The sequence below is a fragment of the Mytilus edulis genome, chromosome 13 (assembly GCF_963676685.1).
Source record: "Mytilus edulis chromosome 13, xbMytEdul2.2, whole genome shotgun sequence".
In the NCBI taxonomy this organism is placed as follows: domain Eukaryota; kingdom Metazoa; phylum Mollusca; class Bivalvia; order Mytilida; family Mytilidae; genus Mytilus; species Mytilus edulis.
This window is the reverse complement of record NC_092356.1, coordinates 65,331,526-65,359,460: the sequence shown is the minus strand read 5'-3', so window position 1 is coordinate 65,359,460 and position 27,935 is coordinate 65,331,526. Positions and strand designations below refer to the sequence as shown.

Below are 27,935 nucleotides of genomic sequence, written 5' to 3'. Positions count from 1 at the left end.
ATCCGAATAATAGCTGGATGACGCTGGGATTTTGAAAATGAGATCTCCATGTGAATGCAATATTTGTATGCAGTCACTGTTATTTTTACAATCACATAGCACAATTTTTTCATCTGGAAGAATAAGACATCCAGTAAATTCTCCACTTAAATTGATAGTATGAATTTACCTCACTAGTTAATTGACAAGCAGATGTGACAAGGCTGTCTAAGATAACAGCAATAATAAAATAATGGCAATTTTATTTCCTTGGTAACCCAAAGCCTAACACCCCTCTTGTACATGATATATGACGTAATAAAAAATATAACCCCATACAATAAAACAATAAGTATTACTAATACTCAACTACAAAAAATATTCAAAAATAAGAAAAGCAAAATCCCACAACACCCTTAGTAAAACTACTTGGAGGGTAGGCGGGGCTTAAGGAAAAATTTGCTTGCATGCTTACGAAGCTGATCACAATTCAATGGGGTCACTATCTCTGCGAAGCTGCGCATTAGTGAGAGGTCGTCTCAAGGCTAGCTAACCATGTGATATTAATACACGTGGTTAAAACTACATTTTTCCTAAATTACACTTTACCTTTGAGTTACTAGTTAATTGGCAAGCAGATGTGACAAGGGTGTCTAAGATAACAACAATAATATAATAATGGCAATTTTATTAGCTTGCATTGGTAACCCAAGCCTAACACCACCCTTGTACATGATATATGACATAATAAAAATATAACACCAAACCCAAACAAGAAGGGGTAGTTGTTTAAAAGAAGGTAATCAAGAACAGAAAGACGTCATGGCTTTGAGACGCTGGTCTCTATCAAAATCAATATAGCGTAAAATCAATCTCTTGACCAATAACCTAACAATTTATTGTCACTATCCGAAAGACCTATAGATCCTGCCCAAGTGGCAGCAACCGTACGAAAAGAGTGTCCCCATTATGAGGATTACAGTCAAGGTGTTGTAACAAAAAACGAAGGCATTGGAGACAAACAGTATAAGACAAACATCTTTTGTCAGACGAACTAAATAAAGGATCTAAGGGATCTCCAGGTAAGGCAGCACACGGGATAAATCTTCATACGGACAAAGTTGGTGACCGTGTAACAAAGGAAAAACTTACCTCAATAAGCTTAGATTGAAACTGCAGCGTCTTGGTTACTTTGAGCGTTACAAACATACCCAGCCACAAGGCAGCACATATACCCTGCGGAAATTGATTTCAATTTCAATTTCAAAATTGGATTAAAAGGACCTTTGACTAAAAAATTGTTTGGTCGCAAAAAACATAAAAACCTGTAAGGCAAGCAGCCCAAAAAACAATATTATAAGGACATTAAAGATTTAAAATTGACTTAAATCTTAACCACAGTTCTGGCGTAACAGGTGTTTTACAATTTTTACTAGTACCAAGTTCCCGTTTGACACCAGTTAGTAAATGTCGGCCATTCCAACAGCTTGCAATAGGGTCCGGTTTGTCGTGTGATTTATACAGCACAGAAATAATGTTCAAGAACGATCGTATCGAGCTAAACGCAAAGTTGTTCACATCCACAAGAAAAGCGATGTAAAGTTCTACAGTTTTGGTAGTGTATGGCACTGGTTTTAGGTCATAATTTGGCTTAAGATGGGTATGGTAAAATCCTGAAATTGAACTAGCCCACCCCTCGCTTTTCAAGCGAGCCACGCTGTTCTCCAATATTCATTTGTGTTTCCATTGTTTCTTCATTTGGCATTAAAAAAGTGAAAAAAATATGTGATTTAGTACCTCGATAGTCGTAAACGGTATATAAAATAAGTGGCTCAAAAGTTTATCATAAAGCCTAGATAATTGTCCTGGTTCATGAAGTCTTGACGCGGCGTCAGCAATTACATTATTACGACCACTGATAAATTTGGCTCTGATGTCAAAATTGTGTGCAGCCGACAACCAGAAAAGTTCTCTCAACTGAGCCATTAAAGTTTTGTTTCTAAAACTACCTTTCTTAATGATGCATTTTGTAGTCATGTTGTGTGTAGATTCGACAACACGTCTATAAGCCCACAAATGTCCCTATCGCATCGTTGACAACACAATAGTCATAGTCTCTTTAATATTTAAGTGATAGTTCTTAAAACTCGGTTAATATGTGTCCCAATCACACAAACAAAATCTTCATAATATCCTGCACCACTATGTAAACACGCATCAGTTTGCAAGCAGTAACTGGTTTAGAATCTAAAAAAATTACTGTTCCATCGAACACATTCATAAAATACGCCCACCATGCAATATCAGAAAAGAAATCTGTAGATCACTAATAGATTTGTTTCCCGAACCTACCAACTGTGCATTTGCGTCTTTTGCACTATCCAGTGTAATATAACCAGGAATTTTCTGTAATTGGATTTTTCCTAAACTCTTTACATCCGTAAGGAAGTCTGGAATAAGCTTATTGATTTCACAGGTAAATGTCATTTTATCTAATTTACCATCGTCCGCCAAGGTCTGCAAGTACTGATTAGCGGTGGCAGTTTTTGCAATTATCTTTCGTAGGTCAAAGAACGTTTGTAGATCTGATCCATATTTACTGAGGTCTTCCATCTGTTGCTGGAAATGTTCAACATTCGCTTTCTCCCTTTTAACCTCTTGTAAAGACGTCATATCAATACCACTGTGGCACTGATCATCCATTATTTCACATAGTTCTGTTTTCAGAGCGCTTTCAATTTGATTCAGATGGTTATTCATCTTTTCTCTTATCTGATATATTTCTCGAAGTGCTGATTCTTTTTGTATCTTGATATTCCTTAAGTTATCCTCAAGCTGACTTTGTAATTTCGATAACTTGAGTATAATCTCCGATAGACCATTTTTAGTTTCTAAAAAAATTTCAGACGTTTTTATATCTTTGGTTAGCTTACTGATACGAACCACGTTCTCACAATTCATATGTTCTTCTAAACATGTAAGACAGAGTAAACAGTCATGTGATTGACAAAACAGTTGATATTTGTCGTCGTGTAAGGGACAATGTCCCTCAACTAAAGAAAAAGAGGTACCAAGAGATAGGTAGTTCGCTATTGGTATCAACGAATGATGTTGTAAAGCTTTAATAATTGCATGGAGATCTTTACATTCGGTACATAGAGCTTGGTTACATTCGGAACACCAATCACTTGAGGGCTTTGTGATATGGCGTTGGTCACAGATACCGCAAAATCTAGGATTCGTCGTCATTTCTGAAAAGTGTGAAAGATATATTTGATTTAAAGTTTAAATGGTTCTGAAAAGTTTACCGGAAAAATATTGGCAATCCTAGGAAGATTAGCAATTGAATGCATTGTGTTTATCTTGATCATAGAAAATCTTACTTTTTTAAGAGCTATTTGAAACTTTCTATATAGTTTATTCAGAATATTACACGGTTAATAGCTTGACATTTTGAAAAGCTAATAGTTGGTTACTTACATGTGTAATGTTTTAATGCCTTTGTTTTTTTTGTCATTTAGTTACTGCTACATTTTCTGTCAAGTTGATAATAGAAGATGATAGGCATAACGATCTGTCTTCAAATACACAAAATGTCGATGACTCGTCGATAAATTCTTAGAGAACAACAACAATATTACATACGTAATAAAGGTCACAAGAGGTCATAAGATAAGTTTTGATGGTAGATTAAAAATGTAATACGTAAAAGTAAGTTTATGAAATATTATGTAAAAATTAAAGGTAAAATCAAACACTTACTAATTTAAAAGTTTTTTGTAATGCAAGTTTTCCATAAGTAAATGGACATCTAAGGGTTTCCTCGTCGTGACGAAAAGTGTATACCTTTTTTACTGCAAATATTTTACATAAGGCGTCGCTAAATTGAATAAAGTATTATTTGTATTGCATGTATTGACATGTATATATATATAAAAAAGGGTATTGAAAGTCAAAAGTAAAATAATACAAATTCATTGATTTTTTATAAGTCATGCATCGTTAAAATCATTCCAACGTATTTAAATGTATAAACATTAAAATATTTGTATGTAAACTGTTATGCTTCACGCGTTATCAAGGATAGGGACATGGAGCATTTAACAATATAAATCAAACTTACTTAAATAACATTAAAGTGAAAAGCTGCATTTCATCAATATGGAAGTTATATATAAAAAGAAAAGAACAAAGAACAGTTTGTTGTGTATCAAATAATAAGAATAGGATGTTTATCTTAGCAACCTAATGTGTTTGTTTAAACTTCACACACTACAGGATACATTTGAAATTTGTTTCAAATAGGCGTTTAAAAACTACTCGACACGAATTAAACACATTTCTATTAAATAAATCAAAACGTTGCCATGTATCGCTCTTTTTTGCTCAAATACATAAACAATAAGTTCCAGCACTGTTATTTCAACGGATCGGTCATAATGGTGTGATAGGATTTATTGTTTCAATAAAGCCGATCGTCACAATAGTTACATAATAAACATGGAATCACAAGTCTAGTATCATTTTACATTATTCAACGATCAGAATGATCAGACAAAAGCCAGTAAAATATCCAAAAACGTAATACCTAACTTAACCCTAGATTTAAAAAACACAGACACACACTTAAGCACACACACAGACAAGTATTTTCAATTTTTAATATAAATAATATAGATTTAACTTAATGTAAACCATTGCCAAGTCACTTATTGAATGTCAGCCAAGATATACATTTTATATATATGATATGTAAACGTGTTCTATATCTTGTGATATTTTAACTTGAAACTAGCATGACAAAGAAGATTGACATTAATTATGACATTATCGTTTGAACATGTTGAACCCTATTTACTTACTTTACTAGAGAAATATAGAGTCAACTACTAATTTTCTATTTTCATTTAAATTTCCTCTTTATATCATCAGAGTTAAAATGACTTGTTTATCTTTTTTCAATTAAGAAAATCAATTGCAAACTCTTTCTCACGATCTATTTAAAGACATTTTCATTCAGATATACGACACGGTTTGTGACGTCTTTAAAAAAATGATTACAGAGAAATAAGTCTGCATAAAGTAGTACAGTTTCATTCCCGTTATTTGTTCGTCTATATCACGTCTATAATTTTATAAAAGTGACATTCAGACGCGAAAATAAACTAACAACGGCATGGCAAAACAAAGACTAAAGAAGCAAACAACAGTATAAAAACCCTATATAGAAAACTAAAGACCGTGCAACAAAAACCCAACTTAAAACTGGGGAGACTTCAGGTGCTTCTGATCAATACTATAAGCACCCTTTAGAAACATATTTTGCACTCGTTCAGTTGGTTGATAATCTTCAATTTTGTAAGTTTTTACCTAAGAGTATGGTTATTCTTTCTAATAAAATGTGTTTTAAAACAATTCTATTATTAGCAGATGAGAAATAAATTCTCTCGAGCTTAACAAAGGGGATTAAGAGACATGTCTATTTGGTAGGACTGTTTGCGGCAAACTATGTGAAGAAACATAATTAGCCAAAAAAAAAAAAAAAAAGGGAACGATTATTCAAAACTGATTACAACGTATCAAATCTTCCTATACTTACGACGCAGAAAAACATAAGTAACTATGCACATGTATGAATAACATTTTTTGATAGCACTCCCAAAAACTAAGTTGAAATGTACATTGAAAAGTATCTCTGTTGCCTCATTTCTTAAATGGGATTCATCGAAGTCTTTTGAATTTCAATTGCCATTCAAATACAAGTATCTTTTGTTATCGTTTGAAAGTTCTCGCGCTGAGAAAAAAAAACAACTTTATACTAATGTTGTCAATCTGATCACATTGATTGATTTATTTACCAAACGAGCTAGATTTAGAAGCTAGTAGTGATTACCATATCAAAAATATGATTTGGCAAATCCAATTCGTGATTTATATGAAAATAGTCAGAAAATCGGAGTTGTTTTTCTTTGCATCAGTATTTACAGTACTTTCTAATAGTAGAATACAAAGATTGTTTGACTTTGTTATTCTGATTGATATGAGACCCTATTATAAAGAACAAATATCCAATCAAATGTCTATTTCAACGATGCATTTTTCACTTGTAGAGCCCCTCCCCCCTTTCACCTGTTTGTCATATCATCAAGGGTTTGAACAAAATAGTTATGAGTGTTCAAATTTGAAACAAACTTTATAATATTCATATCATTTCCATTTTAAAAATTCACTAATGATATATTCACATAAAGAAGTAAATAAATCATTTCTATTTCAAATCTTTGGAATCAACGCCGCCAGCACATTGATCAGAAAGACAATAAGGATAATGTGATTTTATGACAAACAGTTACTTTACGCGTTAAAGATATAGTCTAATTTGGAAGGTCACATTTATGAAAGGGAAGGGGATTGTAGTTACGACGTCAGGAACATATCCGATATCATTTGTGAAACGGTTATTCCATAACGGTCACCCAACTCGTGATGGCGTCCGTAAATTTACGAAGAAATGATTTCAACTGCACCATTTGACACTCTTGATTTAATAGCTTCATTGTGAGTAACAACCCTTTATCTAGAAAATCATTATAGGAAATGCAAGCACTGGAATATCGTATCAATTGGGAGACAAATACGCCGTATGCAAGTGATGCTGGAGTGTTGCTACTTAGAAATGGAATAATATACACCTCGCCAAAAGTTAAGCAACACCTAAATGTTTTTGCTTCTAATATTTGTTTTAGAATACAATTTGATACTGCTTTTTTCCATATATTTCGTAAACCTATTTTTAATCGAAAGGTAAGAATTCAGGTATAAATTTTTCCCTATGTACCTTAGAAAACAGGTTTTATAAAGCTACATACAAGTTTGTTCCTTGCAAGTTTCATGCATTGAAATGTAACTGTTAACCGCAGACTATATTGTGCCAATTCATGTGCCCGTAGGCCAGTCAAAAGACCACTGCTTACTCGTAGGCATCCCCAAGCTCGACATAAGTAGTCACTGGGTCACCGCTATAGGACTTTGAGACAGTGACGTCAAGTCCATTGGTCTGACGAGAGAATATTTCTCCAACATCATATTGATGAGCGCATGCGCGTATGGCGTTATCAGAATACAGCATACAGGAAACGGCACATTCTTGGAGCTACAACGTTTGTTGGTAGGCATTTTGACAATTTTGTTATGCTTTTATTTGACTGCAAAATTGACCTTTATGTTCTGGATAGGACATGACGGGTCACAATATCGCGAAAAAATCATCCAGGATATCGTTGTGTCACATTTTAACTATCACAATCTTGCAACTAGACCAATATTCCTTGATGAATATGCTAGACCACGCAGAACACGCATTGTTTTAGCTTATTTACGTCAGGAGGTAACTGACTCTATTCCTTGGCCACCCATGTCACCGGATATGAATCCCATTGAGCATGTCCGGGATGATATTGGTCGAAAAATTAGCAACAGGGTTTCAGTTAGTAAGAATTAACAGGAACTACGAGCACCCTTGATTGAGAAAAGAAATCGTGTTAGATCATTACGACTCTTAGTTCAAAGCATTAGACGACGTGTGGATGAAATTTTCAGGAAGCGTGGAGGATACACTCGCTACTGACCTAAATTGCACTTTAATGTATTCACAAATTGTCACTCTCGAGTTTTGAAAATAATTTGTGTATAGAGCAAAGCAAATGTTTAAAAAACTTCAGTATAAATGGAAACTTTATCTTGTATTTTATTTTGCCATTTTACAACCATTTGCCCAAAATGAAATAGCAAAAAAATCAATCAACAGTCCAAAATTTTACTTTTCAATCAATATGTCAATCAATATGTTATATGTTATCTAATAAAACACAAATTCAGTTCATTGTATCGATATTTCGATAAGTTATGAATTCAGTAAAAGACGATTCTGGAAAATTATCAGGTGTTGCTTAACTTTTGGCGAGGTGTATAGTAACGCTCTTTCTCCTGTTGAATCTTCTTGTTTCCCACAACATTTGTTTGAATATCCAGCTTCAATAATCTTGACGCCGATAGTAGAATGGTTCTACCTCTTCTTCCGAACACACGTTGTGACGGAGAACTACATAAGCCTTCAGATGGTGTATTTCTCCAATTTAACTATTGTAAATACGGGCTTTTGAGATTTAACCATCAACCTTTTTGTTGTCTTGATAGCGTTTTAAACTTTTCCATTTGATTGTGGATATCTCTGCGAACTTGTATGCGTAAATTCATACTGATTCGAGAAATGTCTAATTGGTTTGCGGTCTCGGTGTCAAGTTTTTTTCTGGGTTTTTGATCCCGTCTCCTTACATACTGGTCCTCCTCTTGTGAAATATCTTTCCTTTTTATATTCTTTTTTTCCATTTGCGCGGTAGATGTCTACATAATGATTCAAAGTTAGTTTTGCATCCTGTAATAACTTCTTTCTCGTTGAATTTTCAAGAACTCCAATCATTATTCTGTCTCTTATTAAGCTTTTCTCTATTGTGCATAATAACATGTTTTGACTAATGTACGCAATGCAGCGACATATGTATCAATGTCTTCAACTTGCTCTTGGTCTCGTTTGTTAGAGAAGCACGAAGGCAAGATAAAACCTGCTGCGTTCTAAACGTGCATAGAAGAGGGACGAAAGATACCAAAGAGGCAATCAAACTCATAAATCGAAAATAAACTGACAACGCCATGGCTAAAATTAAAAAAGACAAACAGACAAACAATAGTACACACTAATGATATCGGATATGTTCCTTACGTCATTACTACAATCCCCTTCCCGTTCATGAATGTGACATATCGAATTGGACTATTTACCGGATTTGATATCACATAAGCAACACGACGGGTGTCACATGTGGAGCAGGATTTGTTTACCCTTTTGGAGCACCTGAAATCACCCCTTGTTTTTTGTGGGGTTCGTTTTGTATATTCTATAGTTTTCTATGGTGTGTCATGTGTACTATTGTTTGTCTGTTTGCCTTTTTTCATTTTTAGCCATGTCGTTGTCAGTTTATTTTCGCCCCTCTTCTATGTACGTTTAGGACGTAGCAGTTTTTGTTTTGCCCTCTTGCTTCTCTAACCTTTGTAATTTCATAGTTTATCCACATTCTTGTAAAGCGTTTCCCATTTCTTGCAATGTGTCCTCGAAAATCCAATTGCTATAGAAACGGCAGATAAGTGTTAATTTTGCGTTCTGTAGAAATGATTGCATTGGCGACAACCTCAGTTTCATTATCAGACATTTTTGGTAATTAATATATATGTATATGAAAAGTTTTTCGAATATGAATTGTTAACAAGTCATAAATACCTGACGGTACATAGCGAATTGTTAAATACTAGAGTGGCTATCGCATTCCATATAACTTTCAATATATTGGACTCGTTTATAATTATACACTTGTGGTTTAATGGTTCAAAAGACGTTTCCTTTTATTTTTTATTTTATTTCAAGTTCCAATATACTTTATATAGGCAATCACTTATTTGTGATACTTGATTCATTTTAGCAACACTATATTAGCTATATTATACATACTCCTTCATATTTCAGGAAAAGAGCATGTTTGTTTATGCGTTACATATTTGTTTTTCGTTCAATTTTGTACATACATTAGGCCGTTAGTTTTCTCGTTTGAATTGTTTTACATTTTCATTTTGTGGCCTTTTTATAGCTCACTATGCGGTATGGGCTTTGCTCATTGTTGAAAGCCGTGCGGTGACCTACATTAAACATATTGTATCCAAACACATTGTATTCACAAGAATCATTCATACTTAAGAATGTAAAATCTAAACCTCTTGATTTCTCAAATATATAAAGTTCACATACAAAATGCCTGTACTGAAATATGTCAGTCGTTCTCCGTTCGTTTGAAGTGTTTTGACTTTTAAATTTTCTATCAGATTAAAGATATTTCGTTTTTAATTTTCCTGGCAGTTCGGTATCTTTGTGATTTTAATTGTATACAAATATAGTACTGTGCTCGTGTTATAACCTAGGACATCATCATCGTGTATAAAGAACAACTACGATCATAGCTCTCATTCAAAAGCAAGAACAGAAAATTATCTAGCCAATCAATTGGAAAAACTTCAGGTTTCTTACAAACTGTTCAGCTCAGCTAATGGGTATTTTTGAGTGAATCAATGTTGTTAGGTCATGTATCCATATTTAAATTTAGAACCCATGATAATTATAGATTACCGTTGATCATCTCAATGAAATTGATTTTCTCTCTTGAGCCGGTACGGCAATCGAGTTGAGATGACCATTGAAAACTGTTTATCGCTATTTCACCTATGACGACGTTGTCAATTTCATGTCATTTTCATTAGCAACGCCACGTGCCTCCTTAGTTTCAAGCGAAAATTTTCCATCGTTAGCCAGTAGCATGATATGAAAAATTAACACAAAATATATCAAAGGAAAAATGTACAAAATAGCGAATAACCCAGATAACATGGGTTTGTAATCCTTATTATTCCGTATTGTGGAAGCATTTTTGTCTCCATGCGACATATACGTTGTAGTTCAAGCACATATATCATCTCATATATTGTTTTGAATCAATATTAGAACTGGATTTCTACATGAGGAAATACCAGTACCAAGTCAGGAATGCGAGAGTTTTTATCCATTCGTTAGATGTGTTTGAGAATTTGATAAGGGACTTTTCGTTTTTGATTTTCCCCGAAGTACATTATATTTGTGCTTTTACTACTTACTGAAAAACTTTTCATACCACTACTTCTTATTTTCATATTTTCATATTTGAATTTACATACAAATAGGAATGTTGCTAATATACTAAAACCCTCCATGAAACAGGATATTTGAGGGAAAAAAACACCAAAACCATTTTTTTCTTCTCTTCATTTGAATAAACTTTAAATTAACGATACAAATTTCCGTCATTTTAACTGGAATCCACAGAACTACTTATTTTTAACAATAGATGTTTGACTAAACATCTTTCTTAAGTTTTTACTATCATTTGTCTATTGTTCAAAGGCATTAAAAAATTGAAATGTCGTTTATGGAACTTAAATATTGAGGAATATAGTATCCGAAATATAGACAAAGACTTCAAAAATGATTTAAAAATAGTTCATACATTCGGTGATGAAGTGATTTTGAATACTGACATTTTTTACTGGATTGTTAATGAAAACTGATAGGATCGTTGTTCAATACTATTGTTCAATATACCAATTTATAGCCTAGTAGTTACCTGAGATAGTTTTCTGTAGTAGAGCCAACATGTTGACCCTGCTTTCCAAATGAAATGATAGTTTTTAAATTTATTGAATAAACATTCACCATGTTTAAAGCTTCCCTGTTGACATTGCTATTGTATTGCATAGTACTATGACACATGGTCTAGGTAGGCCAGTGGTTTGTCTGCACGTTAAGCTGATTTAAATGTACCCCCATTTTGTGGTTGTACCAAAGTTGCATTGAAGATGGATTTTCCTTTTCTTTTGTTTTCTTCGTTTTGTAAATTACCAAATATTTAGGTTATTGCGTTGCTCATGTTTTTGGCGATTCATGTGATCCCTTCTCATTTAGTATGTTGTGATGGATTATACGAAACAGCAATGAATAAAAAAAGCAATATTATTATTTCATAATGTTGACCATTTGATTGACTTTGTTTAGTTTTTGTTTGGTGAATAACAGTTTTATAAAAAAAAACATTTCTTAATCCTATGGACACTTATTGTAAGTCCTTGCTGGTCGGTCGACTCGTTCATGCACTCATATAATGCAGAAGTCACACACATTCTCAAAGACAAAAGAAAAAAACATCTAAATTAATTCTAGTTTTGGATAAATGTATGAATTCTTGCACTGAGTAATCTTCTTTTCATTGAGTTTTCGCATCTTATATATATCGCAGTGAACTGAATTTGAACACTACCGTAACTAGAATGCCTAATCGGAGCTGATATAACATTTTAAATCAAATAAGTCGAAAAGATACTGTCAATGACATGGTAAAAAGACGAAAAGATGAACAAAGTTCACAAAATACTAGATAGAAAATTGAATTCTAAGCAATACGAAACATAAACTCCATTGGTCGACTTAGGTGGTCAAGCAGGGTTTGAAGATCCTGCTCCACGTATAAAACCCATTTTATTATGATGTTGAGCTATTTAAATTGAAAGATAATTCAAAGCAAATATCAACCAATTAAAAAATTAATCACAAGGAAGGTGTTAAACCAAGAGTTCCACGTGGTGAAGTTGACATCATCCCGTCGTAAGTTTACAGACGCCACCACGAATTGATTGACCGGTATGGAATAACCGTTTCACAGATAATATTGGATATTATGTCGTAACTAAATCCACTTCCCTCTACACCACCAATGTGACCTACAGAAATAGACTATTAACCGGGTTTTTAATAAACATGAGCAACACGAAGGAGGCCACATGTGGAGCCGGACCTGCTTACCCTTTCGAACCACATGAGATTACATTGGTGGGGTTCGTATTACTAAGTCTTTAGTTTTCTATGTTGTGTCACGTGTATTTTTATTTGTCTGTTTGTCTTTTTTTAGCATAAGCGTTGTCAGTTTATTTTCGATCTATGAGTTTAACTGTCTCGCTGATATCTTTCGTTTTTAATCAGACTGAACAATTAACCAATACGTATCCGATTCCTAATGCGAAGGAAACCCTCTCCTCGTCGTGTATCATTAACATATCGTAATTGTTATACTACGTGGGATCAAGTTCACATGAACACTTATAGACAGTGCTGTGTTTCTGATACTAAATCATAAGTTATAAGCAAAAACGACACCACTGAGCTTTAACTGTCAACATCATTTATTAATTGAAACGTCAAAACTCGAAGACGCACTTGTCCTTGTTCCATTTTGTTTTATTGATTATTGATTATGTTGATATGAATATTGGAATATTAATCGATGAGAATTTAACATTGAATAAACAGAACCTTTAGTAAGCCACTTACAAAACATGTAGATATTTCATGGTTCTTCTAAAACAGTCAACAATTTACTTTTAAGTATTACTGATTTTGTCATAATTTTCGTTTGTAATTTCAATCTCTACTTGTTTCATTTTTGTTTGTTTATTGATAATTTATGTAAAGAAGGCAAAATAAGTCATTTAAAAACTCCCCAAAACACTTGCACACACAAAACATTAAAAAAAAAAACTAAATTAAAAGTCTCACTTCTATCTCCTATCAAATTGTTACGTCAAACAAAAATCCTTTATCTTTATAATTAACAACGCAAATACGATTTTGAATCTTGTCATAAGCCACTGCAAATGGATTTACAAGTCCGTTGTCTTTTGACAAAAGATGTCTACTGTGTTGTCCGTCTGCAGAAAGCACAATTAGTGCATGTTGACTGTAACTGACAGTGTAAACATTTCCTACATTGTCAACTGCTATACCGCGGGGATCCTGTAAAACATTCTCGTCTTTGAATGTCCAGATAATATTACCTCTCTTATCACAACAGGTTACGGTGTGCTTCTTAGTGTTCGTATAATAAAGTTTAGTGTCACTAGTAACAATATAACAACATGAACCTAAATCACAAGGTATAAGCGAAGTGTTTTTCCCATTTTGGATATTGACATTTTGTACTCCTTTTCCTTCGACGCAAACCATTAGTGATCCATCTTTGTGTGTAATTCCATAACATTTATCTGCAGCAGTAATTGACCTCCTTGCTCTTGTTTCCACATCTATGATATTAATTTGCGTCTGGTTGGGATTGTCTGATGATACAGCTACAGTTTTGTCATCAATGCACGTAACATCAAAAGCAAAATAGGGGGACATGGAAACTTCAAAAATTAATATGCAGTGTTGATTTAATATTTGTACAAGGTTCTTTACTGAACGATCGCAAAGAACAATTTTTCCATCAGGAAGAAAACAACATCCGGTGACATCTGCATATAATTTGATAGTGTGCACCAACTTAAGCTTGATAGCGTTGATAGATTTGTTTCTCACATCTACTAATTGTGCCTGTTTGTCCTTTGATCTCTCCATGATAAGTTGACTCGGAACTTTCTGCACCTGTATGGTCCCTAAACTCGCTACTTTTTCAACGAATTTTGAAATCTTGCTATCAATTTTACAGGAAATAGTCACTCTGTTCAAGCTACCATCGTCATCTAATGTCTGTATATACTGATCGAAGGTATTTGTCCTATCTGTTATCTTCCGCAAGCCGAAGTACGTTTGGAGATCTGATCCATATCTATCCAGGTCACTCATTTGCTGCTGACATTTTTCTATATCTATTTTCTTTCTTTTAATGTCTTCCAGCGTCTTGCACATAGTGTTATTGCATTGATTATCAACCTCGTTACATAGTTTTGTTTTCAGAGCTTGTTCGATTTTATCAAGATGGCTGTTTATCTTTTTCCTCATTTGAGCTATTTCCAGGAGAATTGAATCTTTCTGTTTCTTTATATCGCAGATATTTTCCTCGAGATGACATTGAATTTTTGAAAGATTCAAAATGATGTCTGATAGACTCTTTTGAGTGTCGACAAAATTTGCGGACGTTTTGACATCTTTGGTTAATTTTCCGATACGAACGACGTCTCCACACTTTGTGTGTTCCTCTAGACACGTGAGGCAGAGCAAACAATCGTGGGATTGGCAAAACAATTGGTACTTGTCGTCGTGTAAAGAGCAGTGTCCCTCAACTTGAAAAAGGGAGGAGCCAAGAGCTAAGTGATTTGATATCGGTATTGTTGAATGGTTTTGTGAAGCTTTTGAAAGTGCGTGGAAATCTTTGCATTCGGTACACAGAGCTTGATAACATTCGGAACACCAGTCACTTGAGGGCTTTGTGATATGGCGTTGGTCACATATACTGCAAAACTTAGGATGTGATGGCATTGCTGAAAAAAATTAGAGACAATAATCACAATTTAACTACACTGAACTCAGAAATTGAGGTGTGGTCAATTAACTTGCTTATTGTGATTTCTTAATCATTACAATATCATGTTAGTCGACATGAGGCTTTGCAGGAAAATGTGGTTGGAAAGTTTGGTACATTAGAATTGTAAGGGATTTAAGGAGGTAAACTTAAGTTAAGGGAAATAACTCTTAAAATCAGCAGTATTATTGTGTCAGCCATTTTTATGAAAATATTTTAAGCTTATAATATACAGAAAAAAAGTAAAATCACAAAAATACTGAACTCAGAGGAAAATCCAATCGGAAAGCCCATAATCACATGGCAAAATCAAATGAAAAAAACACATAAAAAACGAATGGACAAGAACTGTCATATTCCTGATGTGGTACAGGCATTTTCAAATGTTGAAAATGGTGGATTAAACCTGGTTTTATAGCGCTAAAACTCTTCCTTTGATGACAGTCTCATCAAATTCCGTTATATTTACAATGATGCGGTATTAAACAAACATAATAAATAAAATAGTCAAAATACGGGTACAGCAGTCATCATCGTGTAACAATTTTAGAAGGAACAAAGATTATTTCCAGTCTGATTCGAGTAAATGCTTAAAATAAATTAAACTTGACTTTTATAAACGCATTACTGATTTAAAGAGTTAGCTCCCTGAATAAAAAAAAAACAATTTACCAACACCACCACCCCGTCCAATTCTTTTTTTTTAAAGTTAAATGGTCGTCCTTAACTGCTAGAAAGGTTGTCTAGACAATTGTGCATTCGGTTTTATGTAATGAACAAGTGTGGAAAAATCTTATGTACCGGTAATAAAACAAGGTGTATAGATGTGAACAAAAATGTGAAAAAACCAATGTACATTAAATTAAACTAATTGTAAACATGTTTACTGTACATGGCGTTTGATGTGAACACGGCATAAGAGTTTTTATTTACTATGTTAATACTATGCTGTCGAATATAAGAGGTACTAGGAAGGCACCCAGCGATGATTAACAGATAAGGGTCAGACAGGACATGTTGAACAGAATAACAAAATAAAAAAACAACAGTAAATTACAACCAAAGTCAAGGGGAGACAACTTAAATACAATCAAACACACACAAGTATATAAATATACGTATATACCAATATCAACAAACATCATTTCAGTCCAGTTGGAGTGTGCATCAACATATCATTAATTCTACATGAATTATGATTAAGCCTTAGTTGAGTACAATATAATTACTGCACATACCTATTGTAACATAAACATGTCACCGGAATTTCAACCAGGAAGTATGTTTTGTCATTTGACTCTTGTAAGTTTACCTGTTTACATTTGAGATAGCGGGATTTACAAATAAGTATTTTTAAGTAATATTCAAGACAAAATAAAATGTATATGAATTCCAATCCTAGTTCATAATATTGTTTTTCAACAAAGCTATAATTATTTGTTTTTCTTTTTTTCTGGAGTTTATCGGACAATTTTAAGTCATTACTAGCCATCTCTCATATTAATAGGATAATCGTGAAGTATTACAGTTTTTAACGTGTATTTGTTCTCGTTTGAATTCATTTGTATGGAGAATACTTGGGGCATGATTTCATTCTGTTCAAATTGATTGATTATGAACTGTGTCCCCGTTATAAAGGACACATCTGACCGAGTGTTTGCTTTCAACGATGCCTGTTTATATTCATTTTCATGAGTTAGACGTCTAGAGAAAAACAAAGATAAAGAATGATCTACTGTATATATGTAGGACTCGGAGGTGCGATGGGGACGCTGAAGTGAGATGGTCCACGCCTATGTGCGATGGTTATTTCGCTTAAGTGCGACGATTTAGCATGACGTGTGAATATTGTGCTCTTTCTAGAAATAGCGTCACTAAAATACAAAATCAACTCGTAGGCAGGAATATGGGTTTTGTAGATAAAGCCTTCATACTAGCAAAGGAAAGGAAAGGAAGGGAAAAATAAAGTAACGAACGGTGGAAGTCCTAAACAGTATTGAGCAGTGAAAAGCATTGAGAACCCAAAATTCCAAAAAGTTGTGCCAAATACGGCTAAGGTAATCTACTCCTGGGGTAAGAAAATCCTTAGTTTTTCGAAAAATTCAAAGTTTTGTAAACAGAAAATTTATAAAAATGACCATGTAATTGATATTCATGTCAACACTGAAGTGCTGACTACTGGGCTGGTGATACCCTCGGGGACGAAACGTCCACCAGCAGTGGCATCGACCCAGTGGTGCAAACCTTTTTACGACAACTAAAATATCTTGATCCAAAGATAAAGTTTGACTACTCTTCAAGTATGCTTCACACAATTTTGTGTGGAAAATTTAAAAATGAAATTAATTACTAGTATTATTAATAAAATTGAGAACGGGAATGGGGAATGTGTCAAAGAGACAACAACCCGACCATAAAGCAGACAACAGCAGACGGTCAGCAACAGGTCTTCAATGCACCGAGAAATTCCCGCACCCGGAGGCCTCCTTCAGCTGGCCCCTAAACAAATATATATACTAGTTCAGTGATAATGAACGCCATACTATACTCCAAATTGTACACAAGAAACTAAAATTAAAAATAATACAAGACTCACAAAGGCCAGATGCTCCTGACTTGGGACAGACGCAAAAATGCGGAGGGGTTAAACATGTTTATGAGATCTCAACCCTCCCCCTATACATCAATGTTTTTACAATATCAAGTTGATATAATGTTGTCTTAGTCCCAAGATAAATCATGGTTTGTAATAAGACTGTCACTGTTGTCTTATTTTATTGTGGTCACAGTGTTAATTGTAGATACAAAATGTTAGGCAAAAATTAACATGACTGGTCCGTAATTGTATTTTCAAATTTATTTTATTCTCCTCAGCGGTTAATCGTAAAATTTTAAGGTTTTTGTGGAAAACGTGACAAGTGCTATTAATAGACCTACAAGCTGAATAATAGTTTCGCCCTTAAACATTATGTTTTCTGACTCAATACTAATGCGAATAAATCGGAGAATTGACAATCTCAAAATAAGATGACAACAAATCAAAATTTTAAAGTCTATGTTTTGAACTGAACAGAAAATAAAAGCTTCTTTGGAAAAATCTTAATGATGTGTTTTATTTTATCATCTCATGTACATTTTGTTTTTATTCAATGTCTTGTGCAAAACGTCGCACTTCAGCGTAGTTATCAACAAGTTAACGTCACAGTGTCACCATCGCACTTCAGCGTGTTAACCAACGCACTTCAGCGTGGACAATGGTACTTCAGCGTGACCATCGCGGTTCGGAGTACAATCGCGGTTCCGAGTCCTTCATTTTTTATATTTGCATAAGCTACAACATTTATCTCTCTTAAGAACTAAATTTCAAACTGAGAACAAACTTCAAAACCAATTAACAGTGCTGAAAATGTACACGGTATATACAACACAAATAACAATTCAAATGATTTTTTATAAGTTTTAATGTTTGGATATCAAATGGAGGACAGCTGTTTTATTTTATGTATACAATAATTTGGTAACGAAACGGAAGACAAAAAGAAGAGATAATGTCTTTGTTTATTTCTTATTTGGTGGCTTATCGTCCAAGGAAAGAGACGACAACAAGAAGTCAGCATCTCAAATGCCATTCATAATTTATATAAAATAGTTAGAAACGTCGGAGTTATTTTTCTTTGCATCAATTTTGATATTATTTTAGATTTTAGTAATTACAGATTTTTTTTTCAATTTTGACTATGGTATTATGATTGATTATGAACTGTATCCCTTTTAAAAAGTAAAATCACAAAAATACTGAACTTAGAGGAAGATCAATTGGGAAAGTCCATAATCACATGGCAAAATCAAATAACAAAACGCATCAAAAACGAATGGACAAGAACTGTCATATTCCTGACTTGGTACAGGCATTTTCAAATGTAGAAAATGGTGGATTAAACCTGGTTCTATAGCGCTAACCCTCTCACTTTTGTAATGACAGTTTTAAAGAACTCCATCTAACAGAGTGTTTGCTTTCAACGATTCCCGTTTACATCCATGTTTATTAGTAGGACGACTGGAGAAAAACAACGATTAAGAATGATCTACTGTCTACCATACGAATACATTGATATATTTTTGACTGTTATTTTTTTTGTGTTTTCAGTGTTGTCGATCAAATGGAATTTTACACCACCGTCATGCAAGGGGATAGAGGTTTAGGTAGCTGTGATCCACCATTTTCTACATAAGGGAACATCTGTTCCAAGTCGAATATAACACATTTTTTTCCATTCATTTGATGTGTTTGAGTTTTTGATTTTGTCATCTGATTTGCTAAATTGTAACTCGATTGGGGTTCTATATTTTCATATTTTACTTTTACACATAAGGAGTAAAGTAAATGCCAGCACAATTCTGCTGAAAAAAGTATAAAAAGAGTTTTCAAAAACACAGCATATTTAACTGATGACAGAGTAAAATCAACCCCATTGCAATTCGGCGGAAATCTCTGGTGTCCGTAAAATGTTAGTAAATCCTGTTCGAGGTGTGATATATACATTTGTTATTTGATATAGTCGAGCATTTGATTCTGTTCAGGCTTTATGGACTTCAACTAGATAGTTCAACGGTAATACCTTTCGATTTAAGATATTCAATATACCTTTGGCATTCTAATAATCTAATATTTTTCGTTTATACATACGGAATTTAGCAAAAACCAGTACCATTCTGCCAAAAAACACCAATAGGAGTGTTCCCTGTCAAGTCTACAAAACAAAAGAAATTAAACTAATGACACAGTAAAATCAAATCCATTGGTATTTTGGCGGAAATCTCTGGTGCTCCGTAAAATGTAAGCAAATCTTGTTCGAAGTGTGATATATATATTTATATTATATTTTATTTGATTTAGTCGAGCATTTGATTCTGTTCAGGCTTTATGGACTACTGTCAACTTGATCAATTATCGTTAGATTTCGGTATTGTAGGTCATACCTTTCGACAAATGATATTCAATATACCTTTATTATTTTCTTCCTCTATTTGATTAAAAGATAAGTCTTTGAAACAATAATGAAATTACAAGTCAGTTGATCACGATTCTAAAGATCTTTTTGTTTGGATATTATGCTTTACGCAAACTACGTCTTCATATTCATGTTCTTAACTGCAAAGTTTAGTACTCAAGTTAACAATTTTTAAATATTCATAAAAGAGGAAAACAATTGCTGATAATATTAAGTATGGCCAACACAATAAATCAATACCTTTACGTGTCTAAATTGCTGTGTAAATAGCAACCAAAGCTTTTATTGTCCTTTATAAGATATCAAATTATACCTTCATTTTATAAAAGATGATTAAACAATTACAAATTCATGACAAATCATCTACAAAGCCGGAAGTGAAGAAAAAAGGTCAAACGTGTCAATACTAGAGTTTCTATCAAATTCCATATAAATTACAAAATGTAATTTTATTAATTGGACTCGTTTACAATTATACACTTGTTGTTTTATGGCTCTTAGAAAAAAGTATTCTTTTGTTTAATTTCAAATTCCAATATTCTTTTTACAGACATTTTTTTGTGATAATTGATTTATTTTTATCAACACTATTTAAATTATATGATACATACTACTTCAAATATCAAGAAAAGGAGCATAGCATATTTCTTTGTATCTTTTGACTGACAGGATGGAAATCTAAAAGTTGACAAATCCAATATTGAAAATTAGTTTCAGCGGATTCAAACGAGTATGAAGCTACAGGTAGATTCTTTGGTTAGCTTCCCTGCTAGCTCAGACATGAAATGATTATTACCTTAAGATTGAGAGGAACATAGCCCCAATTCATAATCCAATGAAAACACTCAAATCAATAGCCTGTTTATTATTTATAATTTGTATGTTTCATACAAATATACAATATGAGGTAAATATCAGACAAATATACACTTTTTTTTGTATGAGGCTGAGAAATGAGGTTCTACCGAGCCCTTCCCTAGTTTTGCGCCTCATACACAAGGTTATATTTTTCTTACATTGAACTTAACATTGTTTTTATACCGCAACTTAAAGTAAAAAAAATGATAGCTTTTTAAATCGTAACACACATCTCAAACTTATTTTCATCCCTTAATGGACCCCTGATTGTGGAGAAAGTGTTCCATGATGAAATTGACATTATACAAAATATAGCTTTGTTACTATATTTAGGAAATAAACACAACTAGTTGCAGTATAAACAGGTTTACCTAGACAACTTTACAAATGAATTTTCATTTCTTAGTCTTTGATTGAATGTTCATAATTTCAGTTCAGTGCTTAATTTTATTTTTTAATTACAAACGCTTTCAAGGTGTATTGATACCACTTTTTATTAAAACAGCCCAAATACTACCTAAAACGGCATGTGTCATACTGGTGATGTCGTCCTAGTTATATACCTCATCATCCTCACGACGGGTGCCACATGTGGAGCAGAATCTGCTTACCCTTCCGGAGCACCTGAGTTCACCCCTAGTTTTTGGTGGGGTTCGTGTTGTTTATTCTTTAGTTTTCTATGTTGTGTCATGTGTTCTATTGTTTTTCTGTTTGTCTTTTTTTTTTAGCCATGGCGTTGTCAGTTTGTTTTAGATTTATGAGTTTGACTGTCCATTTGGTATCTTTCGTCCCTCTTCTATAATGTTTTTTGACCCGGTCCAATATTTCAATGACGGACTGGCAGTGAATACTGAATTACATGTAAACATATAGTGTGCAAATTATTTCGGATTCATTGTCAGTCCGTATTGGAAATATTGGCCCTATATTCACATTTGATGCATGTAATACAGCATTCAGAACAAGTATGTATTGAAAAAGTTGGATTATTTGATAAAAGAGATATGAACTGGCTGTTTCTGTATTGGCACTGGTATAGATTCAGGTTTGATTGGGTTTGTTGTATGGCCCCGAGAGAATCAGCTAGTTAAAAACAATACAATATCAATCAAAACATACAACAACAACATACATACATGAGTATGATAAGATTAAAATACAAAGATTTCACCAAATAAATGTTTACACATTCTGTAGCTCTTCCTTGAAAATACACATGAAAAGCAAAGACATGTAATGGGGATATGACAGGTTTTTTTTATCGATTGTACCATTGTAAAATACATACACATAACTGGATTTATAAATGAACAGAGTAATTGATTGAAATAAAATTGGCAAATCAAACACACCTACAACAGACTTGTGAATTAGCTTATAAGTATCACTAAATTTTACATTTAGATTGAAAACGTATTTCTTAACTGACTTGTAAAACTAGTTTTACAATGTTTATATTATGTCACTAGTTCTGCTTGGTTCTAAGCTTAACTATTGACTCCATCCAAAGGCTTGTTGTACCTTACTAGTACGGTGACAGAAGTGAAAAAAGTCGTCTAGATTGCGAGTTTAATCTCCCCAATTAATACACGGCTAAAAATAGTCTTTACTTAAAGACAAATATATCTTCTTTATTTTGCCCTGTCGTCAAAATTTCGTATGGTCACATTTTTCTGAAAAGTCGTTTTAAGGACTCGTAGTATATTGGAGAGGTTCAACCCCCTTTTTCAAAATGAAAATGTGTGTATGTTTGCTTACACTTAATTGAAATATTTTTTTTCTGAAGCTTTTTTCATATGTCAAATATTCTATTTAGTATTTTATTCACTTCTAATCTATAAAATTTGCTATAAAAGTTTTGACTGAGAAAATTAAGGTAGTTTTAATTGCAAATTCAGACACAAACTGTTCTTTGTTTTTCATAGTGGTGATAAAAATTATCCAATGTTATTTTAAGCATATAGTATTTCATTAAACTAGTTACTAATAAAAATTTTGGAACCTTATTATAAAAATGCTTTTAGAAATCAATGGAAAAAGATAGAGTAAAAAATTTCAATTTCAACACGGAACTAAATTACTTCTCTTCCGTCCCATTTTGTGTATTAGTCAGTAATTTGCTCTCAACTGATATATGAAATAACTACTTTTTGCACTATTATATATAATATTTTAACTAAAGTGCACTAATATATGGTACATAGTATATAGTTTATGTTTATATTCTATATGTTTTTGGTTATAAAACATCAAATATACTTTGTCAGAAAAGTCTTATTGTAAAAAAAAATAAAAAATGAGGGATAGTTTCCGTAAATATTCCACGACATGTGTAACTTCCTTCAATTCAAAAGAAGAGACAAAAGTCGTTAAATTTTATACAGTGCTTAATATGCCTAAAACATCGACTGTTTGACATCGACATTGATTGATTTGAGTCAATTTTACAGTATAGGGAAGTTGAATTGTGTATCTGCAATTTATAAAAGATTGGATGAGGTGAACATCAATGTGTTTCATGCAATAGCTGTGAATTGAAAAACTCCGTGCAGGCAGTTAATCATCGTTCATGCTACTAAAATTATACAAGTAAATATAATTGTTCCCCCTTTAAGAGCGAGGAAGCTTCTAAACTGACATTTAATGACGATATACAATTATCGGACTGTTGTCCTACAGTTTCGGGTGTTTGTACGCGTCCTAGGATGCAGTCGTTCCATTGAAGCGCTTGCATATTTTGTTGCAACAAAACATTTTTAGAAAGATCGAAAACTACGCAAGTTTGAATCAGAGCGTATTTAAAATATTTTATCCCTGGGAGATAAAGTTAAAGTTGAAATAATTTCTCTTTCATCTTTTATTTTCGATTTATGAGTTTGACTGTCCCTCTGGTATCTTTCGTCTCTCGTTTTTAAACGTCAAGTGCTCTATCATTCTGGTTGCATTAAAAAATATTTGCTATAAACAACAATAAAAAATCTAAACCCGTGGAAGCAGAAATCTCAGATCACAATTATAAGTACGTCTGAGTCATTATTTTCTGTGACTGTATATTACATTAATTTGTAGGATCCTTTACTATAGATAATTTAGCTGATCTGTAACAATAACATCTTCATGCCTTATATATCATGTACTGTAGTACGCCGCTAGATTAAAACTGACGAGGAAAGGTAACACACGGCCAGCGAAAGCTCTTTTTTTGAGAGCCCAGGTGGTCGTGTGGTCTAGCGGAACGGCTGCAGTGCAGGCGATTTGGTGTCACGATATCACAGTAGCATGGGTTCGAATCCCGGCGAGGGAAGAACCAAAAATTTGCGAAAGCAAATTTACAGATCTAACATTGTTGGGTTGATGTTTAGACGAGTTGTATATACATTATGTACACAGCCATGTATCACCATCATTGATGGCGATCCGATGGATACATCTGTTGTAGAGTTGTCACTGACTCAGACGTACTTATATATATATATATTATTTGATAAAGTCGAGCATTTGATCCTGTTCAGGCTTTATTGACTTCCACTTGATCTATTAACGGTATTACCTTTCGACTAATGACTGGTACTTTCCTACTCTTTGACTAAAATATAAGTCTTTAAAACAAGAATAAAAATACAAGTCAGTTGACTCTACGATTTTTAAAGACTTATTGTTTGGATACTGTGCTTTACGCATATCACATTCATGTTCTTTACAGCAAAGTTTAGCACTCAAGTTAACAACTTTTAAATAATCATAAAAGAGGAAAACAATTGCTGATAATATTAAGTATGGACAACAATATAAATCAACACCTTTACGTGTCTAAATTGCTGTCTTAATAGCAACCAAAGTTTTTATTGTTTTTTTTATAAGATATCAAATTATATCTTAACTTCATACAAATTGATTAAACGATTATAAATTTATGACAAATCATCTGAATAGCCGGAAGTTGAGAACAAAAGGTCAAGCGTGTCAATACTAGAGTGGCTATCAAATTCCATATAAATATCAAAATGTAATTTTATTAATATAACTCGTTTATAGTTACACGCTTGACGTTTTATGGGTTTTAGAAAAAGTTTCCTTTCATTTAATTTCATATTTCAATATCCGTAATACAGACAAGCATTTTTTGGTGATAATTGATTTATTTTTAGCAACAATATTTTAATAATATGATACAAACTCTTTCATATTTCCAGAAAGGAACATGGTTTACTTTTATAAATTGTTATTTGGATGGAAAGTTGTCTCATTGGCACTCATACCACATCGTCCGTCCTATATCTATGGTATATTTTCCTTTTATCTTCTCAATCACAGGGTGGAAATCTAAAAGTTGACAAATCCAATATCGAAATTTAATATAATGGAATCTGTGTCATACACTAACAAACAACGTTTCATAAATATACATATTTCCAAATAATCAAAATAGTATTCAGTTCTGTAAGTTTAGAGTATTATTGACATTGCTTGTTGTCGAAAGTTTGTATTATGAGGCATCGCCACACGAAGTAGGTTAATTAAAACCAAACACAGCTTTATGTTTATTTTTGATATTATGAGGATAATTATTGAGTTGCCAACAATCTGTTCATTGCTGCAGTGTTTTGATATCATTAAGAGTTTGAATCTCACATAACGTACTTTGGACTGTGATAATATGATTTGAAGGGAAGATTATAAGTCTTTTTGAAAATGGCTTTTTGGTGATAGTTGATTTCATAGTTTCATCTAAATAATCATAGTATATTTAAATTGTGTGTTTTGTGAAATTTTGTGTTTTAAGATGGCCTTCGAATACGAGCTATAAAGGTGCATACGAGATATTTTGATATATAGACACACATTGGTGTTCTCTTCTACATAAAAAAATAGTGTATCCAAAATTTTCAAAATATATGAAATAGTTAAAAATGTCGGCGTTATTTTTCTTGGCATCAGTTTTTACATTATCTTGATTATGCGTAGTAACAGATTTTTTTCTCTATTTGACTATAGTATAATGATTGATTATGAACTGTGTCCTATTTTAAAGAACACACATATAACAGAGTGTTTTTTTTTAACAATGCCCGTTTACATCAATTTTCAATAGTTAGACGTCAAGAGGAAAACAAAGATCCAGAATAATCTACTGTATACCACACGAACCCATTGATATATTTTTGACTGTTTTTTTTTTGTGTTGTCAGTGTTGTCAATCAAATAGAATTTTATACCATTGTCATTCAAGGGAGACGGACGTTTCTGTTGCTATAATTCTCAATGTTCTACTTAAGAATACGTCCGTATCAAGTCGAATATAGAACAATCGCTTTCCGCTCGTTTGATGTGTTTAAACTTTCGATTTTGTCATCTGATAGGGGTATGTATTTCGCATGGAGTTCTATATTTTGATATTTTTCTTTTATACATACGGAATAAAGCAAAAACCAGCACAATTTTGCAAAATCAGTATCAATAAGAGTTTTCCCTAACAAATCTACAAAACACAGCAAATTAAACCAATGACAGAGTAAAATCAATCCAATTGAAATTTGGCTTTTAACTTTGGTGCTCTGTAAAATTTAAGAAAATCTTGTTCCAGGTGTGATACAATTGAGGATGGAAATGGGGAATGTGTCAAAGCGACAACAAGCCGAGCATAGAGCAGACAACAGCTGAAAGCCACCAATTTCAATGCAGCGATAATCATCCGCACCCGGAGGAGTCCTCCAGCTGGCCCCTAAACAAATAAGTATACTAGTTCAGTGATAATGAACGTCATACTAAACTCCAAATACATTTTTTATTTGATATAGTCGAGCAGTTGATTCTGTTCAGGCTTTATGGACTACTACTTGATCAGTTAACATTAGGGTTCGGTATTGTATGTCATACCTTTCGACTAATGATATTCAATATCCGTTTGGTATTTTCCTCCTCTATTTGTCTAAAATATAAGTCTTTGAAGCCATAATCAAAATACAAGTCAGTTGATCACGATTCCTAAGAACTTATTGTTTGGATAATGTGCATTAAGCATACTACGTCTTCACATCACGTTCCTAACTGAAAGTTTAGCACTCAAGTTAACAACTTAAAATAATCATAAAAGAATAAAACAATTGCTGATAATATTAAGTATGAATAACAATATAAATCAATCTCTTTACGTGTCTAAATTGGTGTCTAATTAGCAACCAATTTTTTTGTTGTCTTTTATAAGAAATCAAGCTATATCATAATTTTATAGAAATTGATTGAACGATTACAATTCATGACAAATCATCTGATAGCCGGAAGTTGAGGACAAAAGGTCAAACGTGTCAGTATTAGAGAGGCTATCCAATTTCATATAAATTTCAAAATTTAATTATATTTAATTATACACATGTGGTTTTATGGTTCTTAGAAATAAGTATCCTTTTATTTAATATCAAATTCCAGTATCCTTTATAGAGACAATAATTGTTTTGTGATAATTGATTTACTTTTAGCAACAATATATCAATTGTATGATAAATACCCCTTCGTATTTTTTAAAAGAAGCATGGAGCATTTCCCTTGTACCTTTAATGGTGACATATAAAAAAATGTTTCATAAATATATACATACATACATACACATCCACGTTTATTTTTTTATATAGAAGTTACTCTATTCTATGTACTACATTATACTTATTAATTAAAAGATAAAAATTAGAATTTCAACTATTCTACTGACTGTCGCGATCGATACTTTTAAATTTTGGCATTGTACAAGTCATATCTTATTTGTTATGTTAAAATACTTAATCCCTAGGATGTGTTTTAGTTGATTTAAGTCTCTGATGCATATTTTGTTTTGTTGTTAATTGTTATTGACTTTAAACAAGCTTTCAGTTATTGCGATTCCTTTCAAATCGTACTTTCGTGTTAAATTGACATGTTGATATAACTTGTAATACTTTATTGTTAATTTATGTTTACTTATTCAGGTTTAATTCTCATCTCTCGTTTTTGACATATACCATCTTTGATAAGTGTTTGCTATGACTATAAATTTCACCTCTGTTCTCGTACTATGAACAACAAAATTATTTATTTTGTAAAAATGTTTCCGTCTTCCATAACTGTATACTAG

At 32.8% G+C, this 27,935-nt stretch overlaps 2 protein-coding genes across 3 annotated transcripts; both read right to left on the bottom strand.

Moving 5' to 3' along the window:
• Nucleotides 1-225: 225 nt before the first annotated feature.
• LOC139501132 (E3 ubiquitin/ISG15 ligase TRIM25-like) lies at nucleotides 226-4,687 on the bottom strand. 2 transcript variants are annotated; one of them, XM_071290115.1, is made up of 2 exons: nucleotides 4,664-4,687; nucleotides 226-3,230 (listed from the first exon to the last, which is right to left on the bottom strand). In XM_071290115.1, exon 2 carries the CDS (start codon nucleotides 3,226-3,228, stop codon nucleotides 2,257-2,259), a length of 972 nt encoding a protein of 323 aa, XP_071146216.1. In that variant the 5' UTR covers nucleotides 3,229-3,230; nucleotides 4,664-4,687; the 3' UTR covers nucleotides 226-2,256. The 2 variants fall into 2 exon arrangements, with proteins under 2 accessions (XP_071146216.1, XP_071146215.1); XM_071290114.1 differs by lacking the exon at nucleotides 4,664-4,687 and adding an exon at nucleotides 3,742-3,841.
• An 8,544-nt stretch (nucleotides 4,688-13,231) lies between these two features.
• Nucleotides 13,232-14,347, bottom strand: LOC139500465 (uncharacterized). Its single transcript, XM_071289203.1, has one exon. The coding sequence runs from the start codon at nucleotides 14,345-14,347 to the stop codon at nucleotides 13,232-13,234; it is 1,116 nt and encodes a 371-aa protein (XP_071145304.1).
• Between the last annotated feature and the right edge of the window lie 13,588 nt (nucleotides 14,348-27,935).

Excerpts from the sequence above, each read along its gene's own strand:
- LOC139500465 (XM_071289203.1), bottom strand. The coding sequence starts at position 14,347 with ATGTGCAAGACGCTGGAAGACATTAAAAGAAAGAAAATAGATATAGAA.
- LOC139501132 (XM_071290115.1), bottom strand. The coding sequence starts at position 3,228 with ATGACGACGAATCCTAGATTTTGCGGTATCTGTGACCAACGCCATATC.